This window comes from Heloderma suspectum, chromosome 3 (genome assembly GCF_057233095.1).
Source record: "Heloderma suspectum isolate Gila_16-S chromosome 3, 16-S_ref, whole genome shotgun sequence".
In the NCBI taxonomy this organism is placed as follows: domain Eukaryota; kingdom Metazoa; phylum Chordata; class Lepidosauria; order Squamata; family Helodermatidae; genus Heloderma; species Heloderma suspectum.
The window spans coordinates 9,719,444-9,739,990 of record NC_139460.1 but is presented as its reverse complement, the minus strand read 5'-3'; the positions used below and the strand labels follow the sequence as shown (position 1 = coordinate 9,739,990).

The 20,547-nt window shown below is 46.1% G+C and overlaps 1 protein-coding gene across 1 annotated transcript in view; it reads right to left on the bottom strand.

Annotated features, from left to right (window-relative positions):
* Positions 1 to 4,918: 4,918 nt before the first annotated feature.
* LOC146349341 (uncharacterized) overlaps positions 4,919 to 20,547 on the bottom strand; it is an 18,013-nt gene continuing 2,384 nt past the window's right edge. The window contains exons 2-4 of the mRNA XM_084845391.1: positions 12,925 to 13,026; positions 7,226 to 7,392; positions 4,919 to 5,803 (exon numbers count right to left, since the gene is read on the bottom strand). Of these exons, the coding sequence (XP_084701517.1) occupies positions 13,006 to 13,026 (21 nt within the window). The 3' untranslated portion in view covers positions 4,919 to 5,803; positions 7,226 to 7,392; positions 12,925 to 13,005. The remainder of the gene's footprint in view (positions 5,804 to 7,225; positions 7,393 to 12,924; positions 13,027 to 20,547) is intronic.

The window sequence follows — 20,547 nt, the reverse complement described above, 5'->3', positions numbered from 1 at the left end:
GCAGCAGCTGTCCAGGGTTTCAGGCAGGAGCCTTTCCTCGCCCTACCTGGAGAAGCCGGGGATCGAACCTGGGGCCTTCTGCCTGCCAAGCATGTGCTCTGTCACACTGAGCTATGGCCCCTCTCACTAGCAGTAAGAGCTTTAAGCTACAGTATGGTGGTATTTTCTGTATCCCTTGCCTCTGCCCCTTTTTCCTTTGGCTCCTCCCACCACCGGGATGCAGCCCCTGAGAGCTTCTCCGAAACAGAATTCAGCCCATGGGCTGAAAAAAGGTAGACAACCCCGTCCGAGAGGCTATTCTACCTATTCTCCCCTCCCCAGAGCGTAGTTAGATCGTCATAATATTGTAAGAGGGGTGGAGGCAGTTTGATAGCGCCACACGCAAAAATGCCAGGCCTTGATCCAAACCAGTGAGGTACTTCGCATGTTCTTAAGGAACACTGAGGAGTCAGGATCACTGACAAGAGCCTTCCCCAACCGGGTGCTCTTCAGATGTGTTGGACCACAGCTCCCATAGTCCCCAGCCAGTAGTGTCTGACCAGGGACAATGGGAGTTGTATGCCAACACACCAGGGTGGGAAGAGCTGGCTGACGGCTTCGTTACGCTTTAACACATGGTGACAGACTACGGGGATTCAAGCCGTCAAACCGCACAAGACTGAAGCTGGTCTACCCCCACTCTGATAAATCCTTCAGATGGCTTCATTGAAGTGCAAAAATTGGGGCGGGGAGGCATCCGTGCCTTATGTCCTTGCTGAAACCAAAAGCCACTGGGCCTCATGTTCTTTGCTTTTTCTGCTTTGCCTGCCTGGACAAATAGCCATTAAGAACAGACTGTCGACTCCCCTTTCGCTACAGGTATTTGCTTAAATAGCTGTAACGGAGGAGGAGGAGGCAGTTCGGACAGCCACCTGTCAGGGATGCTGTAGTTGTAGCCTGCACTGCAAATCTTGCATTGAGCTGGGGGTGGACTAGATGACCTCAAAGGTCATCTAACTCTATGATTCTAGAAAGACTCCCTTCATACGGAGCACTCCTAGCAGAAGGGGGCAAGGTATGGTAGTATTCAGGACTATAACACTTCAAACAGCAGGTTGGAGGGTGGCATTTTCCCCCAAAGGCTCCCCCTGCCAATTAAAAGCTCCTTGCATGTAGTGATCTAGCACAGCAAGGAGAAAAGCTTAGCACAGCCCTGCAGCACACTGAATGATATACCCCACAACCTCCATCTCTTCTGTATCAATGTCATGCTTCCTCTGTCCAACAACAGCCACAAATACAGAGGCAAGAGTGGATTACAACTCAGCTGGGATATAGGAATTCAGTACCTGGAGGCAGGGCAGGGCGGGGTTCCAGGTTTGGGGAAGACCTCAGCAAAACAACCCTCTGGTGCTTCCCTCTTATTAGCACTGGGTGCAGCCAGTTACATTACCCACAATGCCCTGGGCCAATGCTACATTAGTTGCGGGATGAGAAATTTAAATGGTGGATTCTAGACCCAACCCTGCAGGGCTGATTGCAACACTGGGGAAACATGTTTAAAGGGGTATGCAGGGCGCACAACGGCAGGAGACCCCACTGCAGAAAGTCTGAACTTTCTGCTGATCATGACCTGCCACTCAGGGTGACAGGAGGAGTGATCTGCTGCATCATGCAGTGTTGGCTGTCTGTCCATGCCAAAACTGGCCAGGGCCAGGGATGGTGCTGTTGCTCTTTTCAATTAAATTAGACTAAAAGGAAACAGGGAAACGCTTTCATTAATTAACAGAAAAAAGGAAGGGAAAAAGCTGCTGAAAACACTAGGACCTCACTAAAACAGGTCAAAATGATGCACTTACACTGTACAAAAGACCAAATAATTCTTTTGCTGGTGTGAACAAGCATCTAGAAACTAGGATTATGTGTCTTTTTAGGGCTGCCAGGCTGCAAACCAGAAATCTCCGCTGTATCCTAACATTCCCCAAAGTGTTAAAAGACACAGCAGAGATGGTTTCTCCTGCCTTTATCATTCTGTCCTGGTCTTGTCCTCACCACCCTTGGGAGTGTCATATAACACATCTGTCACTGAGAGAGGGTGGGTGGTTGCGGGGAGAACAACAGGGCAGGAACCAGCATTGCCAATTTTTTCACCAGCCCCTGTTCCTGTCCCTTTAAGAGCAATGTGATCTGCAGATGTTAGCAGTAATACTTATGTAATAAACTACATCATTGTCTTATATTACAAGTGCGATTTGCAAAAAGACATTGCAGCGTGGAGTGCTCCCAGGTCAGAATTCCAGCCATGCTGCGCCAATCCCCGCCCCCCAGGCTTTTTGTGTCCCCCACCCTGCCAACAGACACTCAGCATTCTGTCGCCACTGAGCATGCTCAGTCTTCATTGGGCTATTTGGATTATTTTCTGCCCCTTAAGAGTTCATTTGTTGTATATCTGCAAACCTTGGCGTTCCCCCAATCCTGCTGGTACCCCATCCCCCCTGTACAAAGCTGGTGTCGTTTTGGCTACATAAAGAATGGCACGCACAGCCTGAACATCAGAAATAGAAGGAATGATTATTTTCATTCTATGAAAAGCTTTGTCTGGGTAGAATGCCACCTGTACGTTTTTCCTTAAATCCTCATAAATTTAGAAATTTTAAAAGGTTAGAGACTTGGAGAATAATCCAGATTGCTGTAAGGCACCCTTCACCCCCTTTCCGTACGTGCTGCTCCATTAACAGAAATCCCCTAACACTGACCCGTCCTCTCCCATCAGCAACCCTCTCATGCAGAGAGAGCAGCGTGTACCCAATAGTGCACAAAAGGAAGGGAATGCATCAGGCCTTTCTTTGAAGTTCTGCACCTAGGAAAAAGAAACCACGTGCACAGTTACAAGATGGGGGAAACTTGGCTCAACAACACTACAAGCAAGAAGGATCTTGGAATCATTGTAGATCACAAGCTGAATATGAGCCAACAATGTGATGTGGCTGCAAAAAAGCTAAATGCCATTTTGGGCTGCGTTCATAGAAGCATAGCTTCCAAATCCCAGTAAGTACTAGTTCCCCTCTACTCAGCACTGGTTAGGCTTCATCTGGAGTACTGTGTCCAGTTCTGGGCACCATACTTTAAGAAGGATGCAGACAAGCTGGAGAGGGTTCAGAGGAGGACAACAAAGATGATCAGGGGACTGGAAACAAAGCCCTATGAAGAGAGACTGAAAGAACTGGGCATGTTTAGCCTTGAGAAGAGAAAACTGAGGGGAGATAGGATAGCGCTCTTCAAGTACTTGAAAGATTGTCACAGAGAGGAAGGCCAGCATCTCTTCTCCATCATCCCAGAGTGTAGGAGACGGAATAATGGGCTCAAGTTACAGGAAGACAGATTCCGGCTGAACATCAGGAAAAACTTCCTGAGTGTTAGAGCAATACGACAATGGAACCAACGACCTAAGGAGGTGATGGGCTCTCCCACACTGGAGGCGTTCAAGACGAGGCTGGACAGCCATCTGTCAGGGATGCTCTGACTTGGATTCCTGCATGGAGCAGGGGGTCGGAGTCGATGGTCTTGTAGGCCCCTTCCAACCCTACTATTCTATGATTCTATGACAAACAAACAGAAAGGAAGCTGAACATTCAGGCAACAGGCATGGAAAATCTGTTGGGATGGGGAGCCACACACACACACACACACACACACACACACAATCCCCTCCCCAATAACTGAGGGCCAATACATTACCCATGGCTTCCTAGTAGCCGCTTCAAAGACCTGAGATGCAAAATAACTGAAAATGTATCTATTACATATTTTAAAAGCATTCATAAGTATCTCCATCATCGCTACATGCCGCAATGTAAAGGAAAGAAAAGGAGTAAGGAAGAATCACAGCTATAAGCGATGTTGTTTGTGTATACTGTCTGTGTGCTTTCATGTAAATGGCTTGTAAAGTTTTTATATTGTATTTGATGTTGGAAACTGCCCACAGAGCTTCAGCTATGGGGCGGTATAGAAATGATGATGATGATAATAATAATCCCATTTATGAAGAATCACAAGTATGCTACCAACCTATGAAGACATGAAGCTCCCTCACAACCAGGTTAGGCCAAGTTTATACACTCAGCCTTCCCCAGCCAATGACTGTGCTGGTTCGGGGTGGTGGGGGTTATACTCCAAGAAATCTGGAGGGCAACAGGCTAAGAGGTCTTTGGTGTGCTGGGAGAGATCCTGTTTAGCTGAAGATGCTGGGGAATGAATGGCGGACCTTTGCCTGGCAAAGCAGCCACATGGCCACAGAGCTCCCACCTGCACATCAGGTTTTGATTGATCACTGCTACCCTACCACATTGGACACTCAAGCCTGGATGCATTTCAGTCTCGCCATCATACCTTCAATTGACTTATGATCGTCTTATAGCAAGGGTGGGGAACCCTGGGGCTCAAGTCCCAATCTGGCCCTGAGCAATTCCCCAAACGGCCACACTGGTTCCCCTGGCCCCACCTCTCCCCCCCCCCACACTGCCGACTGTTTGATGGTTTCCTGGCTATTGTGCAGTTTTTCCCTCATTCTAAAAGGTTGAAATCCCTCTCCTAAAAGTTTAGTTATTGGCAGTAAGATCTGTAAACTAAAATATGCTGGTATTTTGGGGCCCTGCCCTTTTTGCCTTGGCCCCACCCCCTTTTGCCATTGGCCCCGCCCACCTCTGGAATGCAGGCCCTGGGAGCTTCTCAGAGCCTGAATTCATCCCTCAGGCTGAAAGAAGATCAACGCCCCCGTCTTATATAGTTTCACAGCTCCTCGGACATTTCAGTGGCCTCAGATTTATTTATTTTGTTCTAAAGTTATTGTTTTGAGTAATTTGCACACCACCTGTCTTCCATGCGGTGTTCAGTGTGGCTTAACAACATCCCCATAAGAACGAGATCCAGTTTTTTTATTAAATTTATTGATCGCCTATCTGGCTGGTCACCCAGCCACTCTGAGGGATGTACAAAGTGTATAATAAAACAGTTTAAAACAGTAAAATTCTACAGTAAAAACATCGTATTTCTAAAAATACCCTAACCCACCCCAAATGCCTGCCTGAACAACCAAGTTTTCAACGTGTGGCAGAAGCTCATTAAAGAGGGGGCATGGCGGAGTTCCCTAGAGAGGGAGATCCACACATTTGGATGTAGGCCCTCTCAGGCAGCCCAGGGGAAGGTGAAAAAAACATGTGTACAGCTATACCTTCTCCAGCAGCCTTGAAAGAAAACTTATTCTCTATTTTAATTCGCTCATCTTATAGAACCAAACCTATAAGGAGAACAGCTTTCCCCATCCTGGTGTCCTCCAGAAGTGTTGGACTACAATTCCCATCATACCCAGCCAGCACTGCCAATGCCCATGAGTTGTAGTCCAACACTGAAGAATGAAGTAGATTGTTCTTTTAAGAAATAGTATAGTACTATTTTATTTATTTATTTGATTTATTGGCCGCCCATCTGGCCGGCTACCCAGCCACTCTAGGCAGCGTACAATACTAATAACACAAAATACAACTAATTTACATAATTACTATCAAAGTATATCCTTACGACAATGCTTTCTTGTTTATAAATTCAATTTTCTGTATTAGGGGTGGTGATGAAAGGAAGAAGGGGAGAGAATATTCTCCCCCTTCATCTCCCTGAAGGCCTGCAGTGGTTAAGAGTGTTGGAGTGGAAATCAGAAGATCCGGCTCCTAGTTCCCACTGGGACATGAAGCTCACTGGGTGACTTTAGGCCAGTCGCTGACTCTCAGCCTTGTTGGATAATAGGAACAACTCCGCACACTTCCAGACACTAGGGGGAGATAGAGAATATGTTGGATCAACCGCCACTTATCTTCATCCCCCTTATTCTCTGATCAGTTCCTTTTTCCTGTTCCTTCCTCTTCCTTCTTCTTCCTCTTGCCTCTGCAACAAGCAACATGTGGAGGAAGCAAGTAACCATATCCCATGTCTTTGCTCACTTATACTTACACAACCAGCTTTAAGGGGTGCTTCTAGTTAAACAGTGTTAGATAACCTTCTCTGATGATGATGTACCAAGCACTGATAAAGTAAGTTTATTTATTTATTTCATTTAATTTCTATACCACCCAATAGCCGAAGCTCTCTGGGCGGTTCACAAAAATTAAGTTGATTTCAACTTCTTCTAGATTGGCTCTAGCCTGCATTTATTGCCTCCAATACTTAACATACCAAGCTTTCTCTATAAAAGGCTCTGCTGTAAGTCATGCCAGACTTTCCAACAAGCCTAACGTACCTCAAAGGGCTGTTTTGAGGGTAAAATGGAGAGGAGAAGGACCATGGAAGCCACCTTGGGTTTCTTGCAAGTGGAAAACAAGCAAGATATAAATGTTATTGTTATTATTAATAATAATCATGATAATGATAATAGAAGCCATGAAGAAAATTCCCTGACCTTCCTGTCCTATATCTCTTTTCCAAACATTCTCACTTATGTCAGCCAAAATATGACAGCCCGGTGTTCCTGCCTCATCATCAAGATAGCTGGCCAACCGGGGATCAATCCTTCACATTGCTGAGTAGCATCCACAGCTCCCCAATAAAATACAGGTAGGGCTACAAGATTGACAAGTAGGAACATTCTGATGCTGTGGGGTCTTGAAGGTGCAAATACGCAAACGCATTAGCATGTGTGAAAGGGTCTGCCTGTGTTCTGTTTCATAACGGGTGTTAATTTTCATTTCTGTGTCAGAGCCTCTCAAACAGAGGTATAGAACCACTTTCAAACCAAGGGCTGAATTCAGTTTTGAAGAATCTCTTCAGAGCCGCGTTCCAGTGGTGGCCGAGGCGGAAGGCAAAGGGGGCAGGTCCAGAAATACCAAAAATACTCGCATATTTTAGCTTAATGCTATTACTGCCAGTAACTAAGCCTTTAGAAAGGCATTTCAACCTTTTAGGGTGCAATCCTATGCATGTTTAGACAGAAAAAGTCCTACAATTCCCAGCATTCTCCAGCCAGCCATGCTGGCTGGAGAATGCTGGGAATTGTAAGACTTCTTTCTGTCTAAATATACATAGGATTGCATTTTTAGAATAGGAAAGAAACCATGCAAAAGCTGGGAAACCACAAAACCGTTGGGGGAAGGGGGCATGAAAGATTATTAAAGATAAAACTAGCAAGCATACAGAAGGACAAACACTGCTGAAAAAGTATCAGAATGGCTTCTGCAAAGGTAAGCCCTGTCTCACTAACCTTTTAGAATCCTTTGAGTATGTCAATAAATATGCGGACAGGGGTTATCCAATTGATGTTGTTTACTGGGATTTTCAAAAGGCTTTTGATGAAGTCCCTCACCAAAGACTCCTGAGCAAACTTAGCAGCCACAGAGTAAGAGAAGAGGTCCTCTTATGGATCAGTAACTAGTTAAAGAATAGGAAACAGAGAATAGGAACAAATGGTAAATTCTCCCACTGAATAAACAGTGGGGTCCCACAGGGATCTGTATTGGGATCAATGCTTTTTCAATTTACTCATAAATGATCTGGAATTAGGAGTGAGCAGTGAAGTGGCCATGTTTGCTGACAACACCAAATTATTTGATTATTTATTCTTGATTACTATATGCTACCACCAGTATCAGAGGCAGTATGCCTATGTGCACCAGTTGCACCAGTATGCCTATGTGCACCAGGAGGGTGCTGTTGAACTCATGTCCTGCTTGTGGGTTTTCCGTGGGCAGCTAGTTGGCCACTGTGTGAACAGAATGCTGGGCTAGATGGACCCTTGGTCTGATCCAGCATGGCTCTTCTTATGTTCTTATTTAGGGTGGTTAAAACAAAACAGGATTGTGAGGAGCTCCAAAAGGATCTCTCCAAACTCGGAGAATGGGCATCAGAACGGTAAATGCGGTTCAATGTAAGCAAGTGTAAAGTGATGCACCTTGGGGCAAAAAGATCTCAGCTTCAAGTATAACCTGATGGGATCCGAGCTAGCGGTGACTGACCAAGAAAGAGATCTTGGGGTTGTGGTGGACAGCTCGATGAAAATGTCAGCCCAGTGTGCAGGGCTGTGAAAAAGGCAAATTCCATGTTAGGTGTAAATAGAAAAGGAATTGAAAATAAAGCTGCCAAGATCATACTGCCCTTATACAAATCTATGGTGCAACCACTCTTAGAATACTGTGTAAAGTTCTGATCACTACACCTAAAAAAGGATATTGTAGAATTGGAAAAGTGCAGAAATGATCAAGGGGCTGGAGCATCTCTCCTATGAAGGAAGGTTACAGTAGCTGGCTTGTTTAGCTTTGAAAAAAGGTGGGTGAGGGGAGACATGATAGAGGTGTACAAAATTATGCATGGTGTGGAGGAAGCGGATAGGGAGACATTTTTCTCCCACTTCCCTAATACTAGAACCCAATGGGGTCATCCCAATGAGCTGATTGGTCGGAGACTCAGGACAGATAAAAAGCACTTCTTCACACAGCATATAGTCAAACGATGGAATTCATTTCAACAAGAGGTAGTGATGGCCACCAATTTGGATAGTTTTCAAAGGGGATTGGATACATTCATGGAGGAAAAGACTATCGATGGCTACCACTCCTGGTGGCTATATGCTACCTCCAGTATCAGAGGCAATATGCCTATATACACCAGTTGCTGGGGAACATGGGCAGGAGGGTGCTGTTGCACTCGTGTCCTGCTTGTGAGTTCCTGGTCGACAGCTGGTTGGCCACTGTGTGAACAGAATGCTGGACTAGATGGACCCTTGGTCTGATCCAGCATCAGGGCTCTTCCTATGTTCTTGAGGCAGGACTTTTGGGGCAGACATCTGGGGCCCCAGGAAATGAGCAGGACTCAAGGAAATGAGCAGGAGACCTCCAAGCACAGCAGGGCTGGCTTACCACATACTGAAGCAAGTGAAGCAATATACACTATTGGCTAGAGTAAGGGGGTGGGGTGCATAAGACCATTAGGTTCAGAGTCTAAAATTATTTAACTGTGCCACGGATAGTGCCCCAGGACCGGGAGCTGGGTGTGAAGGAGTGGTGACTCCTTCACACCCATAGCTCAGTGTGATAGAGCACATGCTTTGCATGCAGACGGTCCCAGGTTCAATCCCCGGCTTCTCCAGGTAGGGCAAGGAAAGAATCCTGTCTGAAACCCTGGAGAGCTGCTGCCAGTCAGTGTAGACAATACTGGGCTAGATGGGCCCAGTATAAGGCAGCTTCCTGTGTTCCTATGACTGAAGGACAATCTAGACAGACTGGGGCAACATATCCATGTCTGTTTTGTTCATATATAAAGTGGGGTGATTGGGGGGGTCCTACTTTTAGGGTAAGAAGGGCATTCAAGAGAGGGACTCTGAAACACAAACACACACACACACTGCAGAGCTGCTCCAATGAGCTACTTTTCTCTGCTGCAGGTTCACTTCTGACAATGGAGCCAGGAAAGCAGAAAAGCAGCTGCAGGAAGGCAAGATAGGGAGGGCCACTATGCATGGCCAAAAAAGAGGAAAAGCATGGCCAAAAAAGAGGACAAAAGAGGACACAGATTTGTGTAAAATCTGCATATGCTAATTTGCACAAACAAATGCAAACTTAGAAATTGTTGTTGTTGTTGTTCGGTCGTTCAGTCGTGTCCGACTCTTCGTGACCCCATGGACCATAGCACGCCAGGCCTTCCTGTCCTGCGCTCTCTCCCGGAGCGTGCTCAAGTTCATATTCATTGCATCCGTGATGCTATCTAGCCATCTCATCCTCTGCCGTCCCCTTCTCCTTTTGCCTTCAGTCTTTCCCAGCATCAGGGTCTTTTCCAGGGAGTTTTCTCTTCGCATTAGGTGGCCAAAATATTGGAGCTTCAGCTTCATTATCTGTCCTTCCAATGAGCACTCAGGGTTGATTTCCTTTAGGATGGACTGATTTGACCTCCTTGCAGTCCAGGGGACTCGTAAGAGTCTTCTCCAGCACCACAGTTCGAAAGCATCGATTCTTCGGCGCTCAGCCTTCCTTATAGTCCAGCTCTCACAGCCATACATTACTACTGGGAAAACCATAGCTTTGATTAGATGGACCTTTGTCGGCAAGGTGATGTCTCTGCTTCTTACTATGCTGTCTAGGTTGGCCATAGCTTTCCTCCCAAGGAGCAAGCGTCTTTTAATTTCATGGCTACAGTCACCGTCTGCGGTGATCTTGGAGCCCAAGAAAGTAAAATCTGTCATTGCTTCCATTTCTTCCCCTTCTATATGCCAGGAAGTGATGGGGCCAGATGCCATGATCTTAGTTTTTTTAATGTTGAGTTTCAAACCAGCTTTTGCACTCTCCTCTTTCACCCTCAACAAGAGGCTCTTGAGATCCTCTTCGCTTTCTGCCATTAGGGTGGTATCGTCTGCATATCGGAGGTTGTTGATAATTCTCCCGGCAATCTTAATTCCGACCTCTGATTCATCCAACCCGGCATTTCTCATGATGTACTCTGCATATAAGTTAAATAAGCAGGGTGACAATATGCAGCCTTGTCGTACTCCTTTCCCAATTTTGAACCAATCTGTTGTTCCATGTCTGGTTCTTACTGTTGCTTCTTGACCCTCGTACAGGTTTCTCAGGAGACAGGTAAGGTGGTCTGGTACTCCCATCACTTTAAGAATTTGCCACAGTTTGTTGTGATCCACGCAATCAAAGGCTTTAGCGTAGTCAATGAAGCAGAAATAGACGTTTTTCTGGAATTCTCTTGCTTTCTCCATGATGCAGCGAATGTTGGCGATTTGATCTCTAGTTCCTCTGCCTCTTCGAAACCCAGCTTGTACTTCCGGTAGTTCTCGGTTCGCATACTGCTGAAGCCTAGCTTGAGGATTTTGAGCATCACCTTGCTGGCATGTGAAATGAGCGCAATTGTGCGGTAGTTTGAACACTCTTTGGCGTTGCCCTTCTTTGGAATTGGAATGTAAACTGACCTTTTCCAGTCTTGTGGCCACTGTTGAGTGTTCCAGATTTGTTGGCATATTGAATGCAGCACTTTAACAGCATCATCTTTTAGGATTTTAAATAGCTCGGCTGGAATACTGTCATCTCCGCTAGCTTTGTTGTTAATAATGCTTCCTAAGGCCCACTTGACTTCACTCTCTAAGATGTCCGGCTCAAGTTCAGTGACCGCACTATCATGGCTATCAGGGACATTCAGATCTTTCCTGTATAGTTCTTCTGTGTATTCTTGCCACCTCTTCTTAATCTCATCTGCTTCTGTTAGGTCCCTGCCTTCTTTGTCTTTTATCATGCCCGTCTTTGCACAAAACGTTCCCTTGAGATCTCCAATTTTCTTGATCTCTAGTCTTTCCCATTCTGTTGTTTTCCTCGATTTCTTTGCATTGTTCATTTAAGAAGGCCTTCTTGTCTCTCCTTGCTATTCTCTGGAACTCTGCATTCAGTTGGGTATATCTTCCCCTTTCTCCCTTGCTTTTCGCTTCCCTTCTTTCCTCAGCTACTTGTAAAGCCTCATCAGACAGCCACTTGGCTTTCTTGCATTTCTTTTTCTTTGGGATGGATTTCGTTGCTGCCTCCTGAACAATGTTACGGACCTCCGTCCATAGTTCCTCAGGCACTCTGTCTATCAGGTCTAATCCCTGAAATCTATTCCTCACCTCCACTGTATATTCATCAGGGATATGATTTAGGTCATACCTGAACCGTTTAGTGGTTTTCCCGACGTTCTTCAATTTAAGCCGAAATTTTGCAAGAAGCAGCTCATGATCTGAGCCACAGTCAGCTCCAGGCCTTGTTTTTACTGACTGTATGGAGCTTCTCCATCTTTGGCTGCAAAGGACATAATCAATCTGATTTCGATATTGACCGTCTGGTGACGTCCATGTGTAGAGTCGCCTCTTGTGCTGTTGCAAAAGAGTGTTTGCTATGATCAGCATGTTCTCTTGGCAAAACTCTATTAGCTTTTGTCCTGCTTCATTTTGTACACCAAGGCCATGCCTGCCTGTTATCCCGGTGATTTCTTGACTTCCTACTTTAGCATTCCAATCCCCTATGATGAAGAGGACATCTTTTTTGGTGTTAGTTCTAGAAGGTGTTGTAGGTCTTCATAGAACCGATCAACCTCAGCTTCTTCGGCCTCAGTGGTTGGGGCATAGACTTGAATTACTGTGATGTTGAATGGTTTGCCTTGGATTCGTACTGAGATCATTCTATCATTTTTAAGATTGTACCCCAGTACTGCTTTTCCCACCCTTTTGTTGACTATGAGTGCTACTCCATTTCTTCTAAGGGATTCTTGCCCACAATAGTAGATATGATGGTCACCTGAATTAAATTCGCCCATGCCTGTCCATTTGAGTTCGCTGATTCCCAAGATGTCGATGATCAATCTTGCCATCTCATGTTTGACCACCTCCAGCTTACCTTGATTCATTGATCTGACATTCCAGGTTCCTAAACAATATTGTTCTTTACAGCATCGGATTTTCTTTTCACCGCCAGACACATCCACAGCTGAGTGTCCTTTCGGGTTTGGCCCAGCCGCTTCACTCTTTCTGGCGCTACTTGGAAATACCCTCTGCTCTTCCCCAGTAGCATATTGGACACCTTCCGACCTGAGGGGCTCATCTTCCGGCGTCATATCTTTTAGCCTTGTGATACGTTCCATGGGGTTTTCTTGGCAAGAATACTGGAGTGGGTTGCCATTTCCTTCTCCAGTGGACCACATTTTGTCCGAACTCTCTGCCATGACCTGTCTGTCTTGGGTGGCCCTGCACGGCATAGCTTATGGCTTCACTGAGTTACGCAAGCCCCTTCGCCACAACAAGGCAGTGATCCATGAAGGGGAAACTTTGAAATACTTATATTTAAATAAAAATACAATAGCATAGTGGGGAAGACAGCGCCCGACCGGGTGAGCTGTGTGCCTGCCTGTTCAACCTGCTTCAGGCAGGAGTTTTTCCAGCACTACCTGGTGATGCCGGGGAGATTGGGGCCTTCTGTATGCGAAATCATGTGCTCTTCCTCAGCCCTGCTCCTCTGCCAATAGGTTCTAACCAATGTTAGAGTAGACCTATTGAAATGAATGGGACGTAAGTTAGGCAAACATTAGATACAACTGTATGGCCTGGTTTGCATGTAACAACAACCCATGGTTTAGTTAACCCATGAGTTCTTGCCTTACCCAGAGTTAACCATGATTTGGCTGCCAGACAATCGAGCAAACTGCTGGTTGTTTGGACAATCCTGGATTGTTTGGTTCCTGCCCCCTTCGCCCACTCCCTCCCTGTATCCCAAATGCCTTTGTGGTACTGGCATGTAGAGCAGCTGGGTTTTTTTTTACCACTCTTGCCTGCCACCTCTGTAGCCTGGTGAACCAACCAATGAATAAACTACACTTCTGGGTTCGCACATAACCAGCCATGGTGCACAACCCACCAACAAACCATGGGCTCTCTTCATGGGTTGTTCATGGTTAACAACCCATAGTTACCCCATAGTTCTGAGACTGCATGTAACAACAACCTGCAATTCAACAACCCATAGTGTGGGTTGTCATTATGTGCGAACAAAGTCAACTGCAAAGCGATATGCAAAAGTTGAGAGGGTGACTTTTCCCCATCATTTTATCTCCATGCCAGGATACAACACACTAAGTGGCTTGGGTTTTGCATACCTAAGGTAATATATTTGCCCTTGAGTCTCCCTGACCACAAAGATATGGTGATGGCTTCTACTCAGTGCATAATGCAAAATCAGCAGGATTGTAAAAAAATGATATTCTCTGCAATTATGGAATGCCTCTGAAGAGAAGTTCCCTTGGCATCCTTCTAATATAATTTTAGGAAGGCCTTGAAAAAATAAATCCCATCCTACCTACTACAAGGCATTTGGTATGGACAGTTTTCATTTGTGTAACATATGAATATTGTTGGACTTCAGCTTTTATTTCTCCTTGTTGCTGTTACATGCTGATATGTAAATGATCCAACCCATGTTGAGCATTTTTTAAAGCCCCACCCACCGCAATTGCCATGGTAGGATTTAAGGACGTGTTCAATTTTCCCAGGGGAAAATGGAACTTCGAGGCTGCAATCGAAAGCATACTCACCAAACCCCACTGAATTCAGTGAGACTTGGGTTGTTTCCAGTTGAGGCTTTTGTTGTGCGATCGCCCAGCCTCATTCACAGAATTTTGTGGGGGGGGGGGGGATGGTGGTGTCTGGATGATATCACCTTCCATTTATAACCCTCATGTGCTTTCCTACCACTTCTTCCATCTTTTTTCTCCCCTCAAAAAACAAGTTACAAAGGGAAAGATGGAGTCGCTACCTTTCGACTGGTAGCACTAGGAGCTGTTTGTCTGGGAGCACCCAGGTAAAAATGTTTACAGTCAGGCTGTCAACAGCACAGTCCTATGCATGTTTAGATAGAAAACAGTCCTACAACACCCAGCATTACCCAGTCAGCCATGCTGGCTAGAGAATACTGGGAACTGTGGAACTTTTTCTGTCTAAACATGCATAGGATTGCGCCCTAAGAGTATTTAACTCTGGTTAGCTTATGCTCTGTGTTACTCTATGGCCCAGTTTGCATGTAATGTTAAAACATGATTTAGTGCTACATGCACAAACTGGAACAAGCCCGAGTAAGACTCGGGTTCCTCGTGCTCTCTCCCCCCACCCCCACACAGCCAGGAGAAAGACTTTGCCAGGTTTAGTTTCACTTTCCACTAATCTTGGCTTGTTGTTGTGCATGAACTAGCAATCATGGTTTATCATAAACCCTGGTTTAACCATTTGAATCAGAACTGAAAATCACCAAAGTTACAGCCCAATCCTAGGCATGTTTATTCATAAATAAGCCCCACAGTGTTCAGTGGGTGTTCCAATGCAAACTTGGAAGAAATACCTTACAATGTCTGTCTGCAGATCCCACAAACATAAGAAATTAAAAGATGAGACAATGGAACACATTGCACAGTTGCAGGTGAAAGAAAGGGATTTGTGGCTCTTCTAACAAACTGAAAGTATATCATAAAATAACATAAAAGAAGGTATATTTTGCCTCTATGAAGCCCAGTTTTAGATCTCAGGAGTATGAAATAACTTCTGTCATGCTGGATCAAACCAAAGTCCTACCACACCCAGTTCCTTGTCTCCAGCAGTTGGGTAGCCAAAAGTCCCTGAGAAAATCACGAACAGGGCATGTTGGAGATGGTCATTCCCCATTTGCTTCTGGCATCTGGTACTGAGAGGTGTACTGCTGCCTCTGGACACAGAAATGCAATTTTTAGTTACCATGCCTGATAGTCATGGATAGACTTATCCTTCATGAATTTGCCTAACCCTTTTAATAAGCCATCCACGATCATGGGCACAACTACATCTTTGCCAACAAATTCATTTCATTTATTTCAAAATTAATTTCATGTATTTCATTTCATTTCAAATTCAAGAAACTGTGTTGTGTCAAGGACTAACCTTCTTTTGATTGTTCTGAACTTATTGCCAACTGACTTCATTTGGAGATGTAAAGTTCACACAACACAATAACCTACACTCAAAATTTGAGTATGGGTTGAATATGGGTTGTTGTTGAACTGTGGGTTGTTGTGTTGTCTAACTCAGCTGTGCTAACAAACCATGGTTTGTTAACCACAAACAAGCCACAAAGAGAACCCATAATTTGTTGTTGGGTTGTGAACTGTGGGTTGTTTGTGGTTAACAAACCATGGTTTGTTGGGATGGGTTCAGACAACACAACAACCTATGGTTCAGTGACAACCCATGGTTCAATAACAACCCATGGCTCAACCCATACTCAACCTTCGAGTGTGGGTTATTGTGTTCTGTGAACCCAGCCACTCACTTCTAGGATTTTTTTAAAAGAGAATGCACTGTCTCTGTCCATCCTCTATACAACTCAATAGTAGAACACATTGTTGGCACTTCCAGTTTTATTTGAGAGATCTCAAGTAGCAGATCCAAGATAAACCTCTGTTTGAAACCTTAGACAGCTCCTGCCTGTCAGAACAGACAGATTGGTCTATGAGCATCTAGACCAGCTTTCCCCAACCTGGTGCCGTCCAGATGTTTTGGACTTCAACTCCTATCAGATTCAGGTAACAAGAATGCTTGTACCCCAAAACATCTGGAGGGCACCAGGTTGGGGAAGGTTGTAGTGGACAATACGGTGATAGATGGACCAATGTCCAGTTTGCAGTAAGGCAGTTTCAAATGTTCACACCACTCATTATGGCAACCTCCGTTACAGGGGCTGACAACTTGTGGCCTTCCAGATGTTTTGACCTACAACTCCCATCAGCCCTAGTCAGCATAGCCAGTGGTGAGAGATGATGGGAGTTGTGGCCCTCCAGATGTGTTCACCTACAAGTTGCCCACCCCTGCTCTATTATGTCCTCATTGCCTCCGGTTAAGGGGCATCTTACAGGTCTGGGATGGTCGTCTGCTACATACCCTGGAGATTAGAGTTCCACAGTATAGAAATTCAAACAAGCCAGAGTACAGCCAGTAGAGCTGATAAAACCTGTTAGAAATTATCAGCAAGAAAACCAAATCTAACACAGGGGTGGGCAGGTTGGGGAGCCACATTACTTCCTGTTAGAGCCCTGAAAGGGCTGCATCCTGCTGCTGCGAGTGGCCGTGCACCAGAATCCCAGCAATGTTGCTGAGAATCAAGGCATGCTTGTTTCCCAGCAGAACCAGGGAGACCTGTTTGCTGGGTTGTGTGGGGAGCCTCACTCTGCAAAGAAACCGGTCCCCATGTGCCCCATTTCTGTGCAGAAACAGTGATTCAGCTGGGGAACAAGACACGGGGGGAGAGCACACCTTATTCCCAACAACATCTCTACAGCACAGCAGCAATTTCCAGCGGCAGCAACCAAGAGGGTGTGGCCGACAAATGATCTTGGTGGGCCACATCCCTGATCCTGCCTGGACCCGAAGATCATCTTCAGCGTTCCTTCTCCGGGAGCCCCTGCCAAAGGAAGTGAAGCGGGTGGCTACCAGGAAGAGGGTCTTTTCAGCTGTGGCACCCCAGTTGTGGAATGAGTTCCCTAGAGAGGTTCGCCTGGCACCTATGTTACACTCCTTCCAATGCCGGATGAAGACCTTTTTATTCTCCCAGCATTTTAGCACTCTAGTCTTTTAGCTCTGCTGTTTTAACTTTGTTACTGTATTTAAAATCTCTGCATAGCTGCTAGGTTTTATGCTGGTTGTACTTTTCTCCTGTAGTTGTAATGCTTTTATATTTTATATTGTTTTTATGCTGTACTTGTGGTTTTAATTTTTGTGAACTGCCCAGAGACCTTCGGCTATTGGGCGGTATAGAAATGTAATAAATAAATAAATCAAAACAAGCTATGTTGATCTGTTAAAAAATGCCAAAACCCACGGTTAGGCAATACCTGTCTCAGGAGCAACCCAAAATGCATAGGACTGTGCCCCAACGCTCAAGACATCCAGATCTTTTCATCGGATGGGATGTCAAACAAAAGAGAGAGGTGGCTAGATCGGCCTCCCTAGAAATGGCAAACTCCCTCAGGAAAACCAAACATAACCAAACACTATCTTTGTGGCCAAAACAATGACAAAAGCCCCTCCAAGAATCCATAGTCTCCTTTATTCATTGCAAGCCAAGTAGGTATCTGACTAATCCCCTTGATAACGACAAAATCAAAGACTAGAGGAAATGGAGATGTTGTGAACTAGCCCCGTGTCCTGTTTAATTGTATATTTTTAGTATCCTAATTGTTTGATTTTATTGGTGTTTTTTCCTGCGCTTCACCTTGGATGTGTCAGTAAAAAGGAGACCAATAAATAATGTAAAGAAAACAAATAGATGTGCAGGGCCAGAGACTGAAGAAGGGGGAGGCAGAATTGCAGAAGGGACCTGCCCCCTAAGGGATGTTCCAGCCCATTCTCTGTTTTTCAGCTGCTTGTTTTTTGGCAATGTAAATTTCTAGCAAGGGGATGTAAACCTCAGGCCCGAGGGCCAAATGTGGCCCTTTGGGTGTCCGTAGGAGGCCATGCCCCCTTCCCTTTGTCCCCACTCCCCGCCCACCGCCCATCACTTGTTTGGCGTTTGTGCAGTTTTTTCCTCCTGTTCTAAAAGGTTGAAATGCCTAAGGCTTCATTACTGACAGCAAGAGCTTTAACCTAAAATATGCCAGTATTTTTGGTAGTTTGGCCCTGCCCACCATTGGAATGTGACACACCCACCCCCACAAGCTTTTCTGAAATTGAATTTGCCCCTTGGGCTGAAAGAGGTTCAGCACCTCTGCTCCAGTCCTTTTAGGGCACAATCCTAAGAGATCCACCCTGGCTACTCATAAGCGTCCAGACTCAGAGGCCTCCAGCTCTGCATTTAAGCTAGATGGGCATTTTTGCCCATGTAGCAGAGACTTCAGAGAGGGGGAAAAAGGAGGCTGGGGTGGCCATAGGATTTCTCATCTGGCTGCCGCCCCAATCTCCTCCCTTCCCGCCCCCGGGAACGATTTCCTGGCTCCAAGGTCAAAGCCCTGTCTCCGACCTCAGAGCCAGGAAACTGAACAATCCTATGGCCCCCCAGATGCTGTCTAGCGGCCATAAGGTTGCTCCCTCCATCAGAGACACATGGGAAAACCGAAGGAGTGCCATGATGGGCTGACTGACAGGCCTATCCCACTGCCTCAGAAGTGAGTGACGTGTCCAATCACACTGTACAGCAGTTACACTCCCATCTGCTGATTGAAAGGAGTCTCGGCCAGAACAGTAAATCACACAGAGATGCAGGGGGCTGCCTCCTCCATGGGCAAGCACTTAATAGCTCAAGGAGCCTTGAATTACTTAAGAAATGTAAAGTCTTGCATTTAGGTACACAAAAATCAAAGACACAAGTATAGGATCGGGGAGACCTGGCTTGGCAGCAGTACATGTGAAAAGGAACCAGGTGTCTTAGTGGATCACAAGCTGAATATGAGCCAGCAGTTCGATGCAGCAGCTAAGGGAGCTAATGCAATCTTGGGCTGCATTAACAAAATAATAGTGTCCAGATCACAAGAAGTATTAGTTTTGCTCTATTCTGCATTAGTCAGACCACATTTGGAGCACTGTGTCCAGTTCTGGGTGCCCCATTTTAAGAAGGACCTACATAAGTTGGAGCATGTCCAGAGGAAGGTAACCAGGATGATGAGGGGTCTGGAAACCAAGTCCTATGAGGAACGATTGAAAGAGCTGGATATGTTTAGCCTGGAGAAGAGAAGATGAAGGGGAGACAGGACAGCAGTCCTCAAATATCTGAAAGGCTGTCATGCAGAAGATGGAGCAGACTTGTTCTCTGGTGCTCCAGAGCGCAAGACTGGAACCAACGTGTGGAAATTGCAGGGAAGTGGATTTTGGCTAAACATTAGGAGAAATTTCCTAACAGTAAGAGCTGCTCAGCAGTGGAACAAACTGCCTCAGGAGATGGGGGGTTCTCCTTTGCTGGAAGTATTTAAGGACAGGGTGGACTGCCACCTGTCAGGGATGATGTAACTGCATCCTGCATTGCAGAGCTTGCATTGAACAGGGGGTTGGACTAGATGATCTCTCAGACTCCTTCCAACTCTATGATTCTAATTAGAGCAACTGTGGTGGAGTAGCCAGCATCTCAGGCTAGGACTGGGGTGACTCATTTTCAAATCTCCACTCAGTCATGAAGCTCAGCTGATAACCTGGGGCCAGACACTCTCTCACTCAGCCTAACCTACCTCACAGGGTTGCCGTGACGATTAATTATAAGGGGTGGGGGAGAACCTTGTACACGTTGTCATCCTTCTAGAAGGAAAGGCTGCATATATCTGCCCAGACCCGAAGATCATCTTCACAGGTTCTTCTCCAGGAGCCCCCACCAAATGAAGCGAGGTGGGTGGCTACTCAGAAGAGGGCCTTTTCTGCTGTGGCACCCTGGTTGTGGAATGAGCTCCCCAGAGAGGCTCCACTGACACCTACATTGTGGTCTTTTTGGTGCCAGCTGAAGTCATTTTAGACTCCCAGCTGTCCATGGAGGCTCAGGTGTCAGCTGTGGGCCGGGCAGCACTGTACCAACTCCATCTGATATGGCGGCTGCACCCCTACCTCCCTAACCACCCGCTCCCCTCAGTAGTTCATGCCCTGGTCTCCTCTCGCCTAGACTACTGCAATGTGCGGTATGTGGGGTTACACTTGAAGACAGTTCGGAAGTTGCAGCTGATGCAGAATGTGGCAGCCCGCCTGATTAAAGCCAGCTGTCAGCGAGACCACATCACTCCAGTGCTGAAGGAGTTGCACTGGTTACCAGTTGTTTTCCAGGCCCAATTCAAGGTATTGACCTTTAAAACCCTATATGGCTCCGGCCCAATCTATCTTGAGCACCTCCAACCATACCAGGGACGCCACTCAACAAGATCGGCCTCAGAAGGCCTTCTCTCTGTCCCATCAGCCAGGACAGGCTAGGCTGCTGAGGACTAGGGAGAGGGCCTTTTCTGTGGTGGCCCCCACTCTGTGGAATTCCCTCCCTAGTGACCTTCGCCATTCCTCGTCTTTGATGAGCTTCTGCCAGGCTTTGAAATCCT